The sequence below is a fragment of the Pristis pectinata genome, chromosome 6 (assembly GCF_009764475.1).
Source record: "Pristis pectinata isolate sPriPec2 chromosome 6, sPriPec2.1.pri, whole genome shotgun sequence".
Classification (NCBI taxonomy): Eukaryota; Metazoa; Chordata; class Chondrichthyes; order Rhinopristiformes; family Pristidae; genus Pristis; species Pristis pectinata.
Window position 1 is genome coordinate 70,968,552 of NC_067410.1, and position 15,981 is coordinate 70,984,532.

General features: G+C 39.4%; 1 protein-coding gene across 1 annotated transcript in view; it reads right to left on the bottom strand.

Moving 5' to 3' along the window:
- Nucleotides 1-15,981, bottom strand: part of cab39 (calcium binding protein 39) — a 66,442-nt gene that overhangs the window by 31,047 nt on the left and 19,414 nt on the right. Inside the window, exon 2 of the mRNA XM_052018559.1 lies at nucleotides 9,550-9,691. Within this exon, the coding sequence (XP_051874519.1) occupies nucleotides 9,550-9,663 (114 nt within the window). The 5' untranslated portion in view covers nucleotides 9,664-9,691. The remainder of the gene's footprint in view (nucleotides 1-9,549; nucleotides 9,692-15,981) is intronic.

Here is a 15,981-nt window from a genome sequence, read left to right on the forward strand (position 1 = left end):
ATGACATTTTGAAGGTATCAACTAATTAATACATCATGGAACAACCAATTTATCACAAAATCACAATGAACTAGTCATGAAATTTTATGCAGTGTTTCACATTAAGCAACTGTTAATGGGATAGCTTCACACAAGCATCACACTTCATCCAATGGCTCTGCATTTCAAGGGCAAGTAATTTCAAACTGCTTTGATTATTAGATACACGAAGTGAGCTTTCAAAATTATTAGACCATGTGTATAGCAAGAAAGAAAGAGGACAGATGCACTAGCATCTGACTTCCTACTTGCCCTCAACTTTGGTGTTGCAAAGCGCAGGCATTGGAAATCAGAGACAAGGACTCATGAGCAGGATGTTGCCAGCTGTTCTCCAAGGAGGTGATCGCCATGAGTCCAATGAGTAATTAGCCAATGGATTTTCACTTAAGAATAGTTAATGCCATATTAGAAGTCATTTTGGACTTTTTTCTGATTGTCGAAGTCCAAATGAAACTTGTATAACCATTCAATTTGCTTTGAATGATGATTAACTGAGTTTAAGAATAATTTAAACAGCAAAATCTGTTCCAACATTTCAGTGACCCAGAAGTACCCTGAACAACTGTCTTCCAACCCATCACCCCAAACGTTAATCCACCACTGCAGGACTGAAGCTTTAGTATGCACCATCTGCAAAATGTATTGCAGTTATTTGTCAAGCCTCCTTCAAAAGCATCTCCCAGTCCTGCAGTCTTTACCCATTAAAAGCACAAAGACTGCAGATGCATTCCAACACCACCATCAAGAGACTTTATTCCAAGTTGCATACTACTCTGACCATTAAAACAGAATATAAATTCTGGATTTCTCTACTCAAGCACAATGGAAGAAGTCTTTTTTCATTATTGTTGCTATGTCAGCCAGTCAAATCCAGTGAACTAGAAAAAAAGCATGCATGAAAAACCTGCAGAGTCACCAAATTTGTGAAAAAGATAGTTTTGTTACATGTTCTATAGTTTGATCAGGGTTATCATGCTCACAATCAAAACCTCTAGATTACTATTTGTACTGCAATGATCACGGCCAGTTCAAATTCAAATTAGAACATTCCACATTATTTTATGGAAGATCAAAAACCAACTGTCTTTACTGTTGGATTGGAGTCAGATGTTTATTCCAAATGGTGGTTTCTTTCCACTTTTCTCCAAGTTACTGTACTGCATTATACAGATGTTTGTTCACTTGTCCACTTAAGTTTCCAGGAAATCAAACAACATGTTGGGATTAGGGAGGTCCTTTAAATGTATGAATGCCAGGGGTAGCATGGATGTGCATGAGAAGCCTTGTGTGGCACCTCAGGAAATTCACATATGCCATTGACCTGGAATTAACTACACAAGCAAAGACCCTCAGAGAAATTGAAGAAATGTTATTGTCAGACTTCTCATAAATACAACATTTTTGCATGTCAAATCTGTGATCAAATCCATCGAAGTGGTTCATCACTCCCAACAAGCACAAATTACGTCTCAATGTTTCTTACTGAGAAAGATTACATGATTCAACTGTTACTTAAATATAATGCTCAAGTACACTTTAATTTTTCACAACCATCTTTGAAAAATGCTAGTGAACAGAATCCCATAGCTAGTCGGAAGTGAAATGCCATCATACAAGTATTCTCCATTTCTGCTACAAGAGGTGTTTGCAATGACCAAGGACCACCATCTTCTAGCATTTTCACCAAATGCATAGATGCACAGTATGCAATGCAGAATTTCACTATTAATGGAAGGCTGAAATTCATACCAATTCTATACTAGTACTGACTAATATTGCTCCTCTGGACAAAGCTACAAACAGTCCAATTTGGATTGAATACTTTCACCAGGAGTGCAGTGGTTGTAAAGACACTTAACCTTTTCTTCAATAAATAAGGTTTGGGCAACAAATGCTCATCTTCTCAAATACCACAAAATTAATTTAGTCAAGGAGTGAGAATTTTAAAATCATGGTACAATTTAACTAATAACTAATCTAAGTGAGTAAGCACATGAGAGATGCATCAGTACTTTGGATGACCTTGTCTTTACACAGAAGCTGGCCAGGTGAACAATGGAATAGTTCCTAAATAACAAACACAGATAAAGGCTGCATCAGCAGATGCTCTGAGGTGCAAAGTCAATGACTCAAGCGTCAGTACAAAACACTCAAATAAAAAGGTAGGTACTGGAATGAGCAACGAGTCACAATGATTATGTATGAAAGCCTACCAACAAGCTTTCAAGATTAGGAAGACTCAATATTATCTGCTTCCCCTCCCCTCTAGACCAGCCTTTAATAAAGGATTAAAAACAAGTGCACATTCCTAAAAAATGAAGACTTAATACCATTTTTTAAAGCAGTTTGCCAAAGACAGTAATCAGTTATATTTGGAATGCTGAGATTACTTAAGTGTCACATATGCCTCTGACTTGAGCAATATCACTAAATGAGTCAGAAACTGGTGGTGGGGGGGGGGGGTTGGTGGTGGTGGTGTGGAAATGTGATGCTATGCATTCAATTTTGACACCCATCATCAATCTTTCAAGTTATGAATAAACAAAACAGATGCAAGATCCACATAAGCAAAATACCATGGACATTGGAAATATGAAATACAAACAGGCAGCATCTGTGATGAGGGGAACAAGTTAATGTTTCAGGTCAATGGCCCTTTATCTTTCTCATAAGTGAGTGAAATACTATTACCCTCTACCTCCCACAGATGCTGCCTGAACTGATATGTAGATGCAAAATGTGCCCTTTTTATAATGGGAGTATTGTTTACAACTGTAATACTGCTACCGAGGACAATTACATAACAAATATACTGTACTTCTGACTGCCAAGTAATCAACCTTGAAGAACAAACTTGATAGTGATGTCAAATAAAACTGGTGTGAAAACAACACATGAAGATCTGTAGCCAAACTCAAACATTTGCAGTTATGTTCACAGCTTTAGAATGAAGAACTGCAAACTGTGGTCACAGAGTATGACTCAATTGTTTTTAGGAGTTCCTCATCAACCCTTTCCCTGGATGTAGGGATAAAGATAGATAACAAGTGACAACTCAAAAGACCATTTACAAGAAATTAAATCTTCCAGTATTTCTGAGATTTATGAGATGCAATGGCAATGAATAATTGCAAGGAGGAGGAATTTTAACCCTGCAACTAAAGAATCACATTTTTAAGTCAGGATGGTGTACTACTTAGAAATAGTGACATCTCCACGCAACACTGCTCTTTACAGGCTAGGTGGCAGAAATTGTGAATTATGAGTAGCTGCCAAAGTAGTCTTTGCAAGCTGATGCAATGCATTTTGGCAGACACTACACTATAGACAGGTGGTAATACAGTTGAAGACGGCCATTGGCTGGCACTTGCGTAGAAAACAAAATCCACGACACAAGTCCATGCCCCATTGTTGTCCAGATCTTGCTGCATATCTGTAATATGTCTCAAATTATCTGAGAAGTTGCAAATGGAACTGAACACCAACAGCAGATATCAGGACCTCTGCAAATGGAGTGGAGATTATTGATGACGCAGCTGAAATTGGTTAGGCATGTGACATAGTGACGAAGTCCTGCAGCAATGTCCCAGAGGTCAGGCACTTGCCCTCTAGCAACCATTACCATCTCCTTTCCTTAAAGGTTTGTCTCTGGCCAGTCAAGAGATTGTTCCCAACCATCATCAAGCTAAATTTCAATGTCTCTCCTTGGTCATCCACTTAGTCAACAGTGTCTTGTCACTCACACTTTGCCTTTTTCTTTTGTCCAGGCTTAAAGTTATGATCCAGTAGAATTCAGACTAAGGATTAGTGTGAAATTTATAGTGACCAAGTGCTGTTTGAAAGCATTTCCATTGCTTTGCTGATGATTCAGAGTTGGGGCTCATTGAATTCCACTATGCCATAGTGCACTTTTGCTAGGACATTATCTGAAAGACATGAATATGTGCCTGATTAACTATGCTGGGCTGCTGCTGAATTTGTCTGTGGGAGAACACTCCCATTTTAAAAATAAGATCCCAAATCTTGGTATGTAGTACTTTGAGGGATGACTTTCTTGGGATTGCTACTGTCACATACAAATCCAGCCTTATTATCTTACGTTGGCTGTACCCATCCATAAAAATGAAGGCTTGTGAATTAAAAATCAACCACATAAAATGACATTTCAATTAATTAAATTCAAATTCTCAAGTGGGATTTGAACTCATCTCCAGATTAATAGTCCAGGTCTCAAAATTATAAATCCACTAACTACTAGTTTACTGCCCATGTGAGTTTTATTGTAAAATAGAAAAATGTGAAAGATGAGGAAATCAAATCATAAGTATTAATGAAGGATGGCAATATCATAAATTCTGCTGCTCCCATAAACAATACAAACAAATAACTATTGACAACCTAAATGATGAAATAAATATACTAGTTTTCCTATCTGGTCTCCAGGAAACTCTAACCCACATTTTTCTCCATGCCAATACAAATTCATCCTTCACTATCCAGGAAAAGTTCTGTTTTTATCCAGTATGGATCACCCATTCAACATCACTGGCTATACCAGCAGAACATGGACAAAACTGCACGTTCCTTTCACAATTATACAGAAGTTAGAGATAATAAATTAGAGATGGTGAAAATGAGAACTGCAAGGAGTTCAACCTGCATTAATTGATGATCTACAGTACAAAAGCTCAAAAAGCACAGTTGCTGAGTTTCGTGGCTTCAAAGATGAATAAGATAAACTATTTAACCCGCTGTACTTGCCAAAGTTAGCCCAGTTAGATGAGGTTTTATACCAATGGTTTGCTTTGTAATGTATAGAAAGTGTGTCGACTTCTGAACCCACGCTGATTATAAAGGCCGAGGACTTTTGAAAAGCTGGAGATGGAACCCTGCTAGTTTGCAGATAGTTCGTTGCCAAGCTGCAAACAACTTTGGGTGGCAGATGGAATTTAATGCAGACAAGTGTGAGGTGTTGCATTTTGGAAGGACAAATCAAGGGAGGACATACACAGTAAATGGTAGGGCACTGAGGAGTGCAGAGGAACAAAGGGATCTCGGAGTTCAGATACATAATTCCCTGAAAGTAGAGTCACAGGTAGACAGGGTTGTAAAAAAAAAGGCTTTTGGCATCCTGGCATTTATAAATCAAAGTATGGAGTATAGGAGTTAGAATGTTTTGGTGAGGTTGTATAAGTCATTGGTGAGACCAAATTTAGAATATTGTGTGCAGTTCCGGTCGCTGAACTACAGGAAGGATGTCAGTAAGATTGAAAGCGTGCAGAGGAGATTTACAAGAACGTTGCCGGGTCTTCAGGAGTTGAGTTACAGGGAAAGAGCGAGCATGTTAGGACTTTATTCCTTGGAGCAGAGAAGAATGAGGGGAGATATGATAGAGGTTTACAAAATGATGAGGGGCATAGACCAAGTTAATGCAAGTAGGCTCTTTCCACCTAGATTAGGAGAGATAAGTACGAGAGGACATGGCTTTAGGGTGAAAGGGGAAAGGTTTAGGGGGAACATTAAAGGGAACTTCTTCACTTAAAGAGTGGTGGGAGTGTGGAATGGGCTGCCATCTGATGTGGTAAATGCGGGCTCGCTCTTAAGAGTAAATTGGATAGATACATGGACGAGAGGTCTGGAGGGGTATGGGCTGGGGGCAGGTAGATGGGGCTAGCAGAATAATGTTTTGGCACAGACTAGAAGGGGCGAATGGCCTGTTTTCTGTACTGTAGTTTTCTATGGTTCTGTGGCATCCAATGGCTTAATACTTCCATGGGGGGATAAAAATCTGATCAAGAGTATTGAAAAATATAGTGAGTTCTTCCAGAAATCCATAGTGTCAATGAAACTATTGCATGGTGTCATTGTCTTCCTGATTTTACAGGAGAAAAGAGCATTCGACTTTAAGCACAATGGAGGTTTGTCTTACCTTGTACATGCCTATTGCACTGGCCAAGTTGTTGGCTGCTGGGAAATACAACAAGCCAAAAGTCTTCAAGGGCATCATACATCTACCAGTGGAATATAAAGCACAACTCAATGCCTAGATAGACAGAGAAATCCTTTTGTATTAGTTCCATCATGCTTTTGTGCCAGGAGTAAAGGAACACTTGAAGAAAACAGGAAAGACAGAAGGTATTAAAGGCGATTCTTTCTCTTGATACCTTTCAGAGTTAGTATTTTCGCATATTGCCTGCCAGTGTGATATCCCACATGTAGCAGATACATCAAAAAACATGAAAATGCTCTACAGCAAGGATTTCATGCAAAAATTGGTTATCTAGGAAGGTGGTATTTTAGAAATTCAATCCTAGTACACCAAAGAGACAGAATATATAATATAGCATGTGCAAGAAATTCACTGAAGAGTCAAAGAGAGTGGAGTTAACTTTTACTGTCCATTAAGTTCAAGAGTGATTCCTCTCTTGAAGAGGAGTCTTAATGCTTTAAGGGAAGAGGAACCAATTATGAAAGGAGACACAGTTACTGCAGATGCTCAGATCTGGAGTGAAGAAAATATGCTGGTAGAACTCAGCATGTCCAGCAGGATGGTTAAAGTTTCGGGTCAAGACCCTGAGAGTGCAGAGCTAAGTTGGCCAGTATATAGAGTTGACGCAAAGGCTGGTAGGTAATGGATGGAACCAGATAAGGGAGGGATCATGGGTAGATGGAACCAGATCGGGTCGGGGATAGGAAAGGTGAACCAAGGCAGAAGAAAGCCAGGTAGGTAGGCGTGTGGGTAATGGGCACATGGAATCCATCTGCAGATGGCGAGGAAGAGGAGTCTAGGTAATGGGGGGCGGGGGGGGGGGAGAAAAGGGGAGGGAAGAGGGATGGTACACAGGGGGAAATTGGAAAATTCAAATGTTCCTTCCATTGAGCTATAGGCTACGAATATGTATGGAATGTGAAGTACTGTTCTTCTAGTTTGCATTTGACCTCACTACGGCAGTGAAGGCAGCCAAGGACAGACGGTTTGGTATGGGGATGGAAAGGGGTGCTGAAATGACATGCAACATGAAGCTCAGGAAGGATGTCGTGGACTGAGCTCAGGTGCATGTGTCTTCTACATTTGGTCTCGCCAATACAGAGGAGACTACACTAAGAGCACCAAATGCAATTGTCAAGGTTGGAGGAGGTACGTGGGAATCTCTACCTCACCTAGAAGAGGTGTTTAGGTCCTCCTTGGATGCTTGGATGATGGTGAGGGAGGTGATGAAAGGGACAAATGTTGCATCTCCTATGGTTGGGGAAAGTACCAGGGGATGGGGAGGAGTGGATGGAAAGTGATGAGCGGATCAGGGAATCATGGAGAGTGGTCCCTGTGGAAACAAGTTGGGGGGGGGGGGGGTGGAAGGGTGGTGAAGTAGTCCTGGGGTGGAAACCCTTACCTTTTTACCTTGAGAACAGGTGCTGTGGAGACAAACTGGGAGAAGGGGGGTGGCGCCCTTGCAGAAGGTGGAAGAAGGCAAAGTCAAAGCAGCTGTGGAATCCATAGACCTCCTGGGATGGAGACTGGAGACAGAGATCCGGAAATGTCAAAAATAGTTCAGGTGAATTCGATGACAGGGTGGAAGTTGGTGGCAAATGTGATAACATTGAGGAGTTCCACTCAGATGCAGGAAATAGCACCACTGCAGTCATCAATGTCATGGACAAAGTGTTGAGAAGTGCCAGAGTATGTCTGGAATAAGGACTATTCCACATAGCCAACGAAAAGACAGGCATAGCTAGGGCCCACGAGTGCCCACAGCTATACCTTTGATCTGTAGACAGTGGGAGGAATTTTAAGAGAAATAGTCGAGATAAGAACAAGATCCGCCAGGTGGATTAGAATGTTGTTGGAGGCAAACCAGTGGGATCTTTTTCGAGAAATCAGAGGGCCCTAAAACCTTCCTCATGGGGTGGAGATATACAGAGACTAGACATTCATGGTAAAGTTGAAGCAAATGGGACCAGGAAATTGTAAGTTGTCACAATGATGGGAGTGCATCAGAGGTGTTCCAAATGTACGTGGGAAAAGACTGAACGGGGAGACAGGATAGCATCAAAGTATGAAGAGAAGTTCAGTGGGGTAAGAGCAGGCAGAAACAAAAGATCTACCTGGGCAATCTGTATATATTAGGCAAGAAATAGAAGTGGGCAGTGCAGGGTTGGGGCACCATCAGTTTGGAGGTTTTATAGGGGAGATCTCCTGATACGATTAGATCAGTAATGGTCTGCCTGTACATTTATAGTACATATTAGTAGACAGTTTGTCTCCCGAGATGGAGATAGATCCAGAAAAAGGAAGAACACACACAAGATGCTGGAGGAACTCAGCAGGTCAGGCAGCATCTATGGAGGGAAAGGAACAGCTGGTTTTTCGGGGCGAGACCCTTCATCAGGACTCGTGTCCATAAAACGAAGAGAATTGTGGGAAAAATTGCAGGTGAATTTGTCAATTTGTGAAATCCTGGATGTCCTAAGTCAAATCTTCAAACTCTCTCACTGAACTTAGAACAAGAAATCGAAGAATGGATGAATACGGACGCTTCTGTTGAAATCACTTCAAATAACATTGTTGACCTTGAGCAAGCCACTACATCAAGAGGAAGACAATGACCAATCCAATCAGCTGAAAATATCTTGGACAAATGTTGAAAAAATTCTGTAATCATTCAAGTTTTGAGAGTAGCATTCCAGTTCTTTGGCGAGTGATGCAATGGCAAGTCCTCAAGAATTTTCTGAAGATGGCTTAATTTTGGGCAGACATTAACTTGCTGCATAATGCTTCTGCAGCTTGTATGTGAAACCTTCAAGCTCTACTTCATAAACACCAGTGTAGATTCCTCTCCTGAGTCAGAAGAGTTTTAATGCAATGCAGAGACTTTAAATTACAGTATATAATACTGTATTAATGTAAAAATGCATGCAGTACTGCAGTGATAAGATACAGTATAGTGTATTTGTACTGTATTGCATAATATCTCACTGCTGCACTATAACAAATGGATTACAATTCTTTGTCAGGTACTGTAGAATACTGTATTTCATTTCCTTTTACCCATAACCTTTAGTATGTGAAAACATTTAGTTCCTGATTAAGATATGTTTGACTAATTGAAACCTCCAATTCTTCATGGATGTCTGACGGAAGAGCTTATACCATGAAGATTTAATTCAGCTCAAAATGGCTGAATGCTCCTTAAAGAATTCATGTAAATTCTGGTGCACATTTGTCTAAAATACCTTAGACAGGTGCAGGAGCTTGACCACTCCTCTAGAATTTTATATGTAACTATTGTAATTATAGAACTGTAAGATAAAGCATGAAAGTGACCAGGGATTATTTTTGTTATAATACTAAATGACTTCTACAACTTCAGGTTTCAACCTTCAGAGCTCAAAGTTGTATGCATTTGGAGAGCTGCAGAATCTCCTTGGAAAAAATAAGGAACAATTTATTAAAATTCTCATTCTGTATTTTTAAAAAATTATGAATTTATTTCACTTTTAATGGTATTGTACCTTTTCTGCCTTTTTGTCAGAAATATCTTGTTTTTCTAATACTGCCATGCTTTCCTTCAGATTTTTCACAATGTCTGCTGGAGACTTATGCGACTTGCCAAATGGAAATGGCATTGTTGTCAACTGAACCCGACTATTCCACCTGTGAATGAAACAGAAAACAATTTTAGAAAATTAACATTTCAGATTACATACTACCCATGTGTGGAGACTTTTCATAGATATTAACAACATTTCACTTTTAAAATAGGAATTAGCCAACCACTTCATTTAATATAGAACCATTTGAAAAGAATAAAAATGCTGTCATTGCAAATTAATTCTGGATGTTCAATATTTCTGGAGTAGCAAGACAAGTCAACAAACACATGATTTGGTGCAATATATTTACTGATCCATATAACGTTTCAGGGATCCAAGAACTGTACACCTTAGTGAAACCTCCATGAACTGATATTTTGTTGTTAACTGAGCTGATCTTCACAAAACACCAAGACATTTCCTGTGAGATACAGGCAACGCCTTTGCTTTACTGGAGGGGGTGGTTTGCGTTCCTAGTAAACGGACTGCATCGCAATTTTCTGTAATACGAAGCCACATCATCTATACATGCACAAAGAAATGAGAGTTGAGAAATGAATTATATTTACTTTTTTTTCACAAATTCTCTGAAAGTAAATTTTGTTCTGTAGCTCAAATTTTTGGGTAGCAATTTGTGAATTCTGTAATGGTAACTGTTACCAGAACATCTGTAATGCAGAGGTCACCTGTATAGTATAACATAATTCTTACAGCTTTTGGATTTTTTCCAAACGTTGTGAACTGATTTATTTTTTTAAATGTCCTACCCTGTTCCAGTTCAAAAAGTTGTAAACATTCATTAACTTCCGATGCTTTTTCAAACTATTCTGCTGCAACATCTGAAGTGTGATGAACACAAAACTTTTTAGTATACATTAGTTCTTTGGAAATGCACGTACAATTAGTTGTGCAATTTACATTACATTCAAAGTAACAAAGTTGCCCAAAAATCCTGCTAAATTAACAGATAACAGCATTTAGATTTATAAGTGTTAGCTTCATGTAGCTAATTGAGAATCCAATATGGCTAGCTATAAATGATGAATAAAAACCAAGCATTATGCAGTTGTTGGGCCTGCAGAGTCCTGTTACAGAGTACAAATCAGCGTAATGAACGCATACAACCTAATCAGTGTATTACTGTGATAGTCATGTCTGGATGTGATAAAGATGGTGAATATGTAACTAGAGAAAGAAAACCAATTTTGACAGTTTAAAAGGATATTCCAAAAGATATTCAGTGCTCCAACTAGCTAATGTTTTAATTAGACCAGTATCTAGTTCAGAAATGCACGTGAATTCAGATGATTTTCTACAACTGCCTCACCCCAGATTTAGTGACTAGATTTAGTGAAACTCAAAAGGTCAAACTTATTTATCATATGTTTAGGATTTGTGATTGAAGTCATAGGCCTCCTCCCAATGATGAGAGATCATTTATAGTAAATTTAATTACAGTCACCCCAATGTTTTCCAGGAGCTCAGTAACTTCATACATTGTGATTTTTTAAAATCATAGCCTTTTCCCAATGATGAAGAATGTCACTTTCATCATCCCCTGCCTTTGCTGCTAGTGTTAGGTCTTTCATATGTTAATTAGTACATTGTCCATGCCACTTGGTTTACACCCATGTGTAATTGTGCAACACTGCATCATTAATTATCAAGTTACCTGGAGACACATGAGACTGCAGATACTACGGTTCCACAAGATACCTTCAGTAAGGTAGATCCATTGTTTTAGCTTGCTCTTATTCCTGAACTTTTCCCTTATTTTCCCTATTCTTTCTCCCCTTGACCAGCACCTTCCCATTACACCTTTGACTCCCCTAACACCCTCACATTTCAACAGTTTCCAGGTCACAAACAACTCATCTTCACCATGGACATCCAATCCCTTTGCAATTCCATATTTACCGGAATGGTCCAAGGGCACATGGACAAAGGCACGACAGGTTCACCTCCACAACTACATTCGTCACCTAGCTGAAATCTTTCTTAAACGGAATAACTGCTCCTTAATTCTACTGACCCCCCAAGTCAAAGGTATAGATAATGGGAACTCATGAGCTCTAGCTCTGCCCATCTTTGTAGGACATGAGGAACCACCCTCATTTCAGTTCTACTCAGATGCAGTCCCCTCAACTCTTCTTCCAATATATGGATGATTGTATCTGCACTGTATCCTGCACTTGCACAGATCTTCAAATTTTCACTACTTTTGCTGCTAATTACCACCTAATCTCACTTTCACATGACTCTTCCCTTCCTTTTGCTTTTTCTATCTCCATCTCATAGCTATCTCATCTGTACTTCCTTCCACTCTGCTCCTAAGGACTCTAATCCATACCCCCGGTTCTTGTGTTGCTGTCATATCTGCTTGGATGGTGAGGCTTTCCATATCAGTGCTTTTGAGATGTCTTCCTTTTCACTAACAGTACCTTTCCCTCCATTGTAGTTGACAGGGCTCTCAACCACATCTCCTCTATCTCCCACACTTCTGCTCTCATCCACCTCTTAGACAGACCAAGGATAGGATTGCCCTTGCCCTTATCTTCCGCCTAACAAGCCTCTACATTCAACGGACCATCCTGTATTTTGCACATCACCAGACACATCTTCCCCTCCTCTTTCAGCATCCTGATTAAAGTACAAAGGGCTAGAAGGAATGCCACAGGTATATAGTGCCTTTTTTGGGAAAGACTTGGAGGTATGTGCAGTAATGGGCATCACATTTTAGGAAGAATATATTGATCCTGAAACGCAAATTTAGAAGAAAGCCTGAACAATGAAAGCTAATTGTGAAAAGAAATACCAATTTGGATCAGATTTCCCAGGATTTAGAAGGTTAAGGAGTGATTTGATCTAAGTTTTCAAGACACTAAGGAGGAACAGATGTGTAAACAAAACTATTTCTTATATTTGACCAGTTCAATGCCCAAAAGTTAGAACCAAGCTTTCAAAAGTGAAATTAGATACAGTTGTACTTGCAGGGTGGCATAAGTTTGAAAAGCTCTTCCATAAGTCACAATTGATAAGAGGTCAATTTTTAATTTTAGCTGAGCTTGATAGGTTTTGTAAAATGCTATTATGGGGCAAAGACAGATACATTAAGTCACAAACCAACTCAATAGAGGAACAGCCTCCCAATCCTCATTTTAATACCCTTAATCATCAGATGTGAACCTTAATTGCACACATCTTACAAAAAGTAATTAAGATGAAAAACAGAATATGGCAGTGATTTTACGAGTATCGGCTTGTTACTGAGTGGTGGTGGATGCCTGTTAAGTAAACATTAAGTGCTTGAGTCATTTGCATTCTGCGTACATGCAACCAATTTTCATCTAGAATGAGAGCATGCAGCTAAAGAATGCCATCACAACCACACTGGTAGCTAGTTGGTACTTCTTATTTGACAACCCTAAATTATAATAAAACTTAGAGCTAGAAGATTACAGATTCAATTTCAACTAGCACAGTACTAGCCACAATACAACTTGCCTTGGAGTTTCCAAGTTAGGATAACCAATGATTTCCTGCTCCTGATTTTCCACAAAGGTTTCTGGATAATGTGCATGTATGCCAATAAAATGAGCTCTAATTGGCTGTGATTCCCAAAACAAAGAATGGGGCTTGCTCATATTTCAAAATGAAGTAATCTGGAAATAGTTGCTGTTCTCAAGGGAGAAGAGAAAAAAACTTCAATCATTGCCTCATTGAATTTTCATTCATGTTCTGGCTGAGCACTCAAATTATTAATTTACAGTGTAGGCAATAAAGAGATTCAAAACAGAATTTAGGGGAGTAGAGAACAAAAGATCCAACACTATAATTATCACAAAATTCTTTAACTAAATTACATTAAAATGTATAGAATCTATCAAAATCTGAATGGTAAATAGTAAATCAAGTTAATTTCAGTATCCAAGCTAGAGCATCAATAGTAAAAACAGGCAAATTGTTCAAAGCTCCACCCTTCACAATCAATGATAACTCTGATGCTCCTTACATCATTGACCTATTTTTTCACCCCATTTTCAAACAGATAGAATTTAAGTTCACACCCTTCTTAATCTCCTTCAGCCCAGTCACCTCTGATGTTCTTCTATACTGGTGGTTTTCTCCCTCCCCCAGCTTCCTCTGCTCCATTTTCACAAGCACAGTATTTAGAAACTACAGCTTCAGGAACTTCCTGCCCGAAGTACAAGAACTTCCACTGTATGACTACCTTTTTAGAACAGATTTCTTAGAGCAAGTTCTTAACATTATCTCCTCTTCTGCAAAGCATATTTAACATGAAGAAATCCAGGAACATATGCTTTTTTCCCTTAAACTAAAAAACAGATTTTAAAATGACTAATAATCAGAAAGCCATTTAAATACCCAACTGCTGTAATTTTAGAAGCAGATTAAAACACTTCAAAATAACGTTGTGTATTCAGACTTTCAAAAGGCCTTCGACAAGGTGCCGCACAAGAGGCTGATTAATAAGATGAGAGCTCATGGAATTACAGGTAGGATATTAGAATGGGTGGAGCATTGGCTGGTAGGCAGAAAGCAAAGGGTGGGAATAAAAGGATCCTGTTCTGGTTGGCTACCGGTTACTAGTGGTGTTCCACGGGTCAGTGTTGGGACCGCTTCTTTTTACTTTGTACGTTAACAATTTGGATGATGGAGTAAATGGTTTTGTGGCTAAGTTTGCAGATGACACCAAGATAGGTGGAGGAGTAGGAAGTATTGAGGAGACAGGAAGGTTGCAGAGAGACCTAGATAGTTTAGGAGAATGGGCAAGGAAATGGCAGATGAGATTCAATGTTGAGAAATGTGCCATTGTACACTTTGGAAAAAGAAATAAATGGGCAGATTATCATCTAGATGGGGGGGGGGGGGGAATTCAAAGTACAGAAGTACAAAGGGACTTGGGGGTACTCGTGCAGGATACCCTAAAGGTTAACCACCAGGTCAGATTGGTGGTTTAAAAAAAAAGCGAATGCTATGTTGGCATTCATTTCGAGAGGTATAATGTATAAGAGTAAGAGAGTGTTGATGAGGCTCTATGGGGCACTCGTGAGGCCTCATTTGGAATACTGTGTGCAGTTTTGGACCCCTTATCTCAGGAAGGATGTACTGATGTTGGAGAGGGTTCAGAAAAGATTTACAAGGATGATTCCCGGAATGAAAGGGCTTATTTCTGATGAGCGTTTGTCGGCTCTTGGACTGTACTCACTGGAGTACAGAAGAATGAGAGGGGACCTCAGAAACATTTAGAATGTTGAAAGGACTGGACAGAGTAGATGTGGTTAAGCTGTTTCCCTTGGTGGGCGAGTCCAGGACTAGAGGGCACAATCTTAGAATTTGAGGGTACCGGTTTAAAAGAGAAATGAGGAGAAATCTCTTTAGCCAGAGGGCAGTGAAATTACAGAATTCTTTGCCACGTACAGCTGTGGAGGCCCAATCATTGGGGGGCGTTTAAGGAGATTGATAGGTATCTAATTAGTCAAGGTGTCAAGGGATATGGGGATAAGGCCAGAAATCGGGGCTAGATAGGAATAGTTTAGCTCATGGAGCAGACTCGATGGGCCGAATGGCCTACTTCTGCTCCTTTGTCTTGTGAAGTTATAATTTAACTTTTGTCCTAATCTGCAGGTTGGAAATTCTCATTTGAATGAATTGGGATTCCAATCTTGCACCAGGTATGGCCAGCAGAAGACAAAAGAGGCAGATTTCCTGGCATAATGCTGGGGAATCCCACCACTATCAAGCTCTGCAGTTGAACATTAAGTCCAGCAAGTGACAGACGCACAGCCATCTCAATACTTCCAGAACTTAGAAGTCCATATAAGTCTGGGAATTTACAAGCCCAGAAGTTGATGAATGCAAGTGGTTCCCTTCAGAATTACCAGTATCTATAATATTTCTCATAAAACATTGACATAAATGTGTATTTACCAATTTAGCAGAAAAACTATTGTTAATGCATTTGAATGAAGAAATACATGCCACTTGGATGTGTAAGGCAATTTTCAGAAAACACAAAATAACTAAAGTCTTACAAGAAAAAGATCAGATCATGTTACATATAATAGTCATCCAGAGTAACGTCAATTATTCAGCTAGATTCACACCATCTTAAGAGCATCCAATTGAATGGAATTTCCCATCATGCTTTCATCTAAACTAATGACAATAATAAAGCAAATACAAAGCTTCTTCCAGATTAGTGATTACACTTCAAAACTAGTTAATATATAATTGCACCACTTCCCTCTTAAAACAACTGGATTCTTCCTGCCCCTCCCTTGAAATTATATTGTTCTCTTGCTTCTTCTCTTCCAAGCCCTCTCCAAA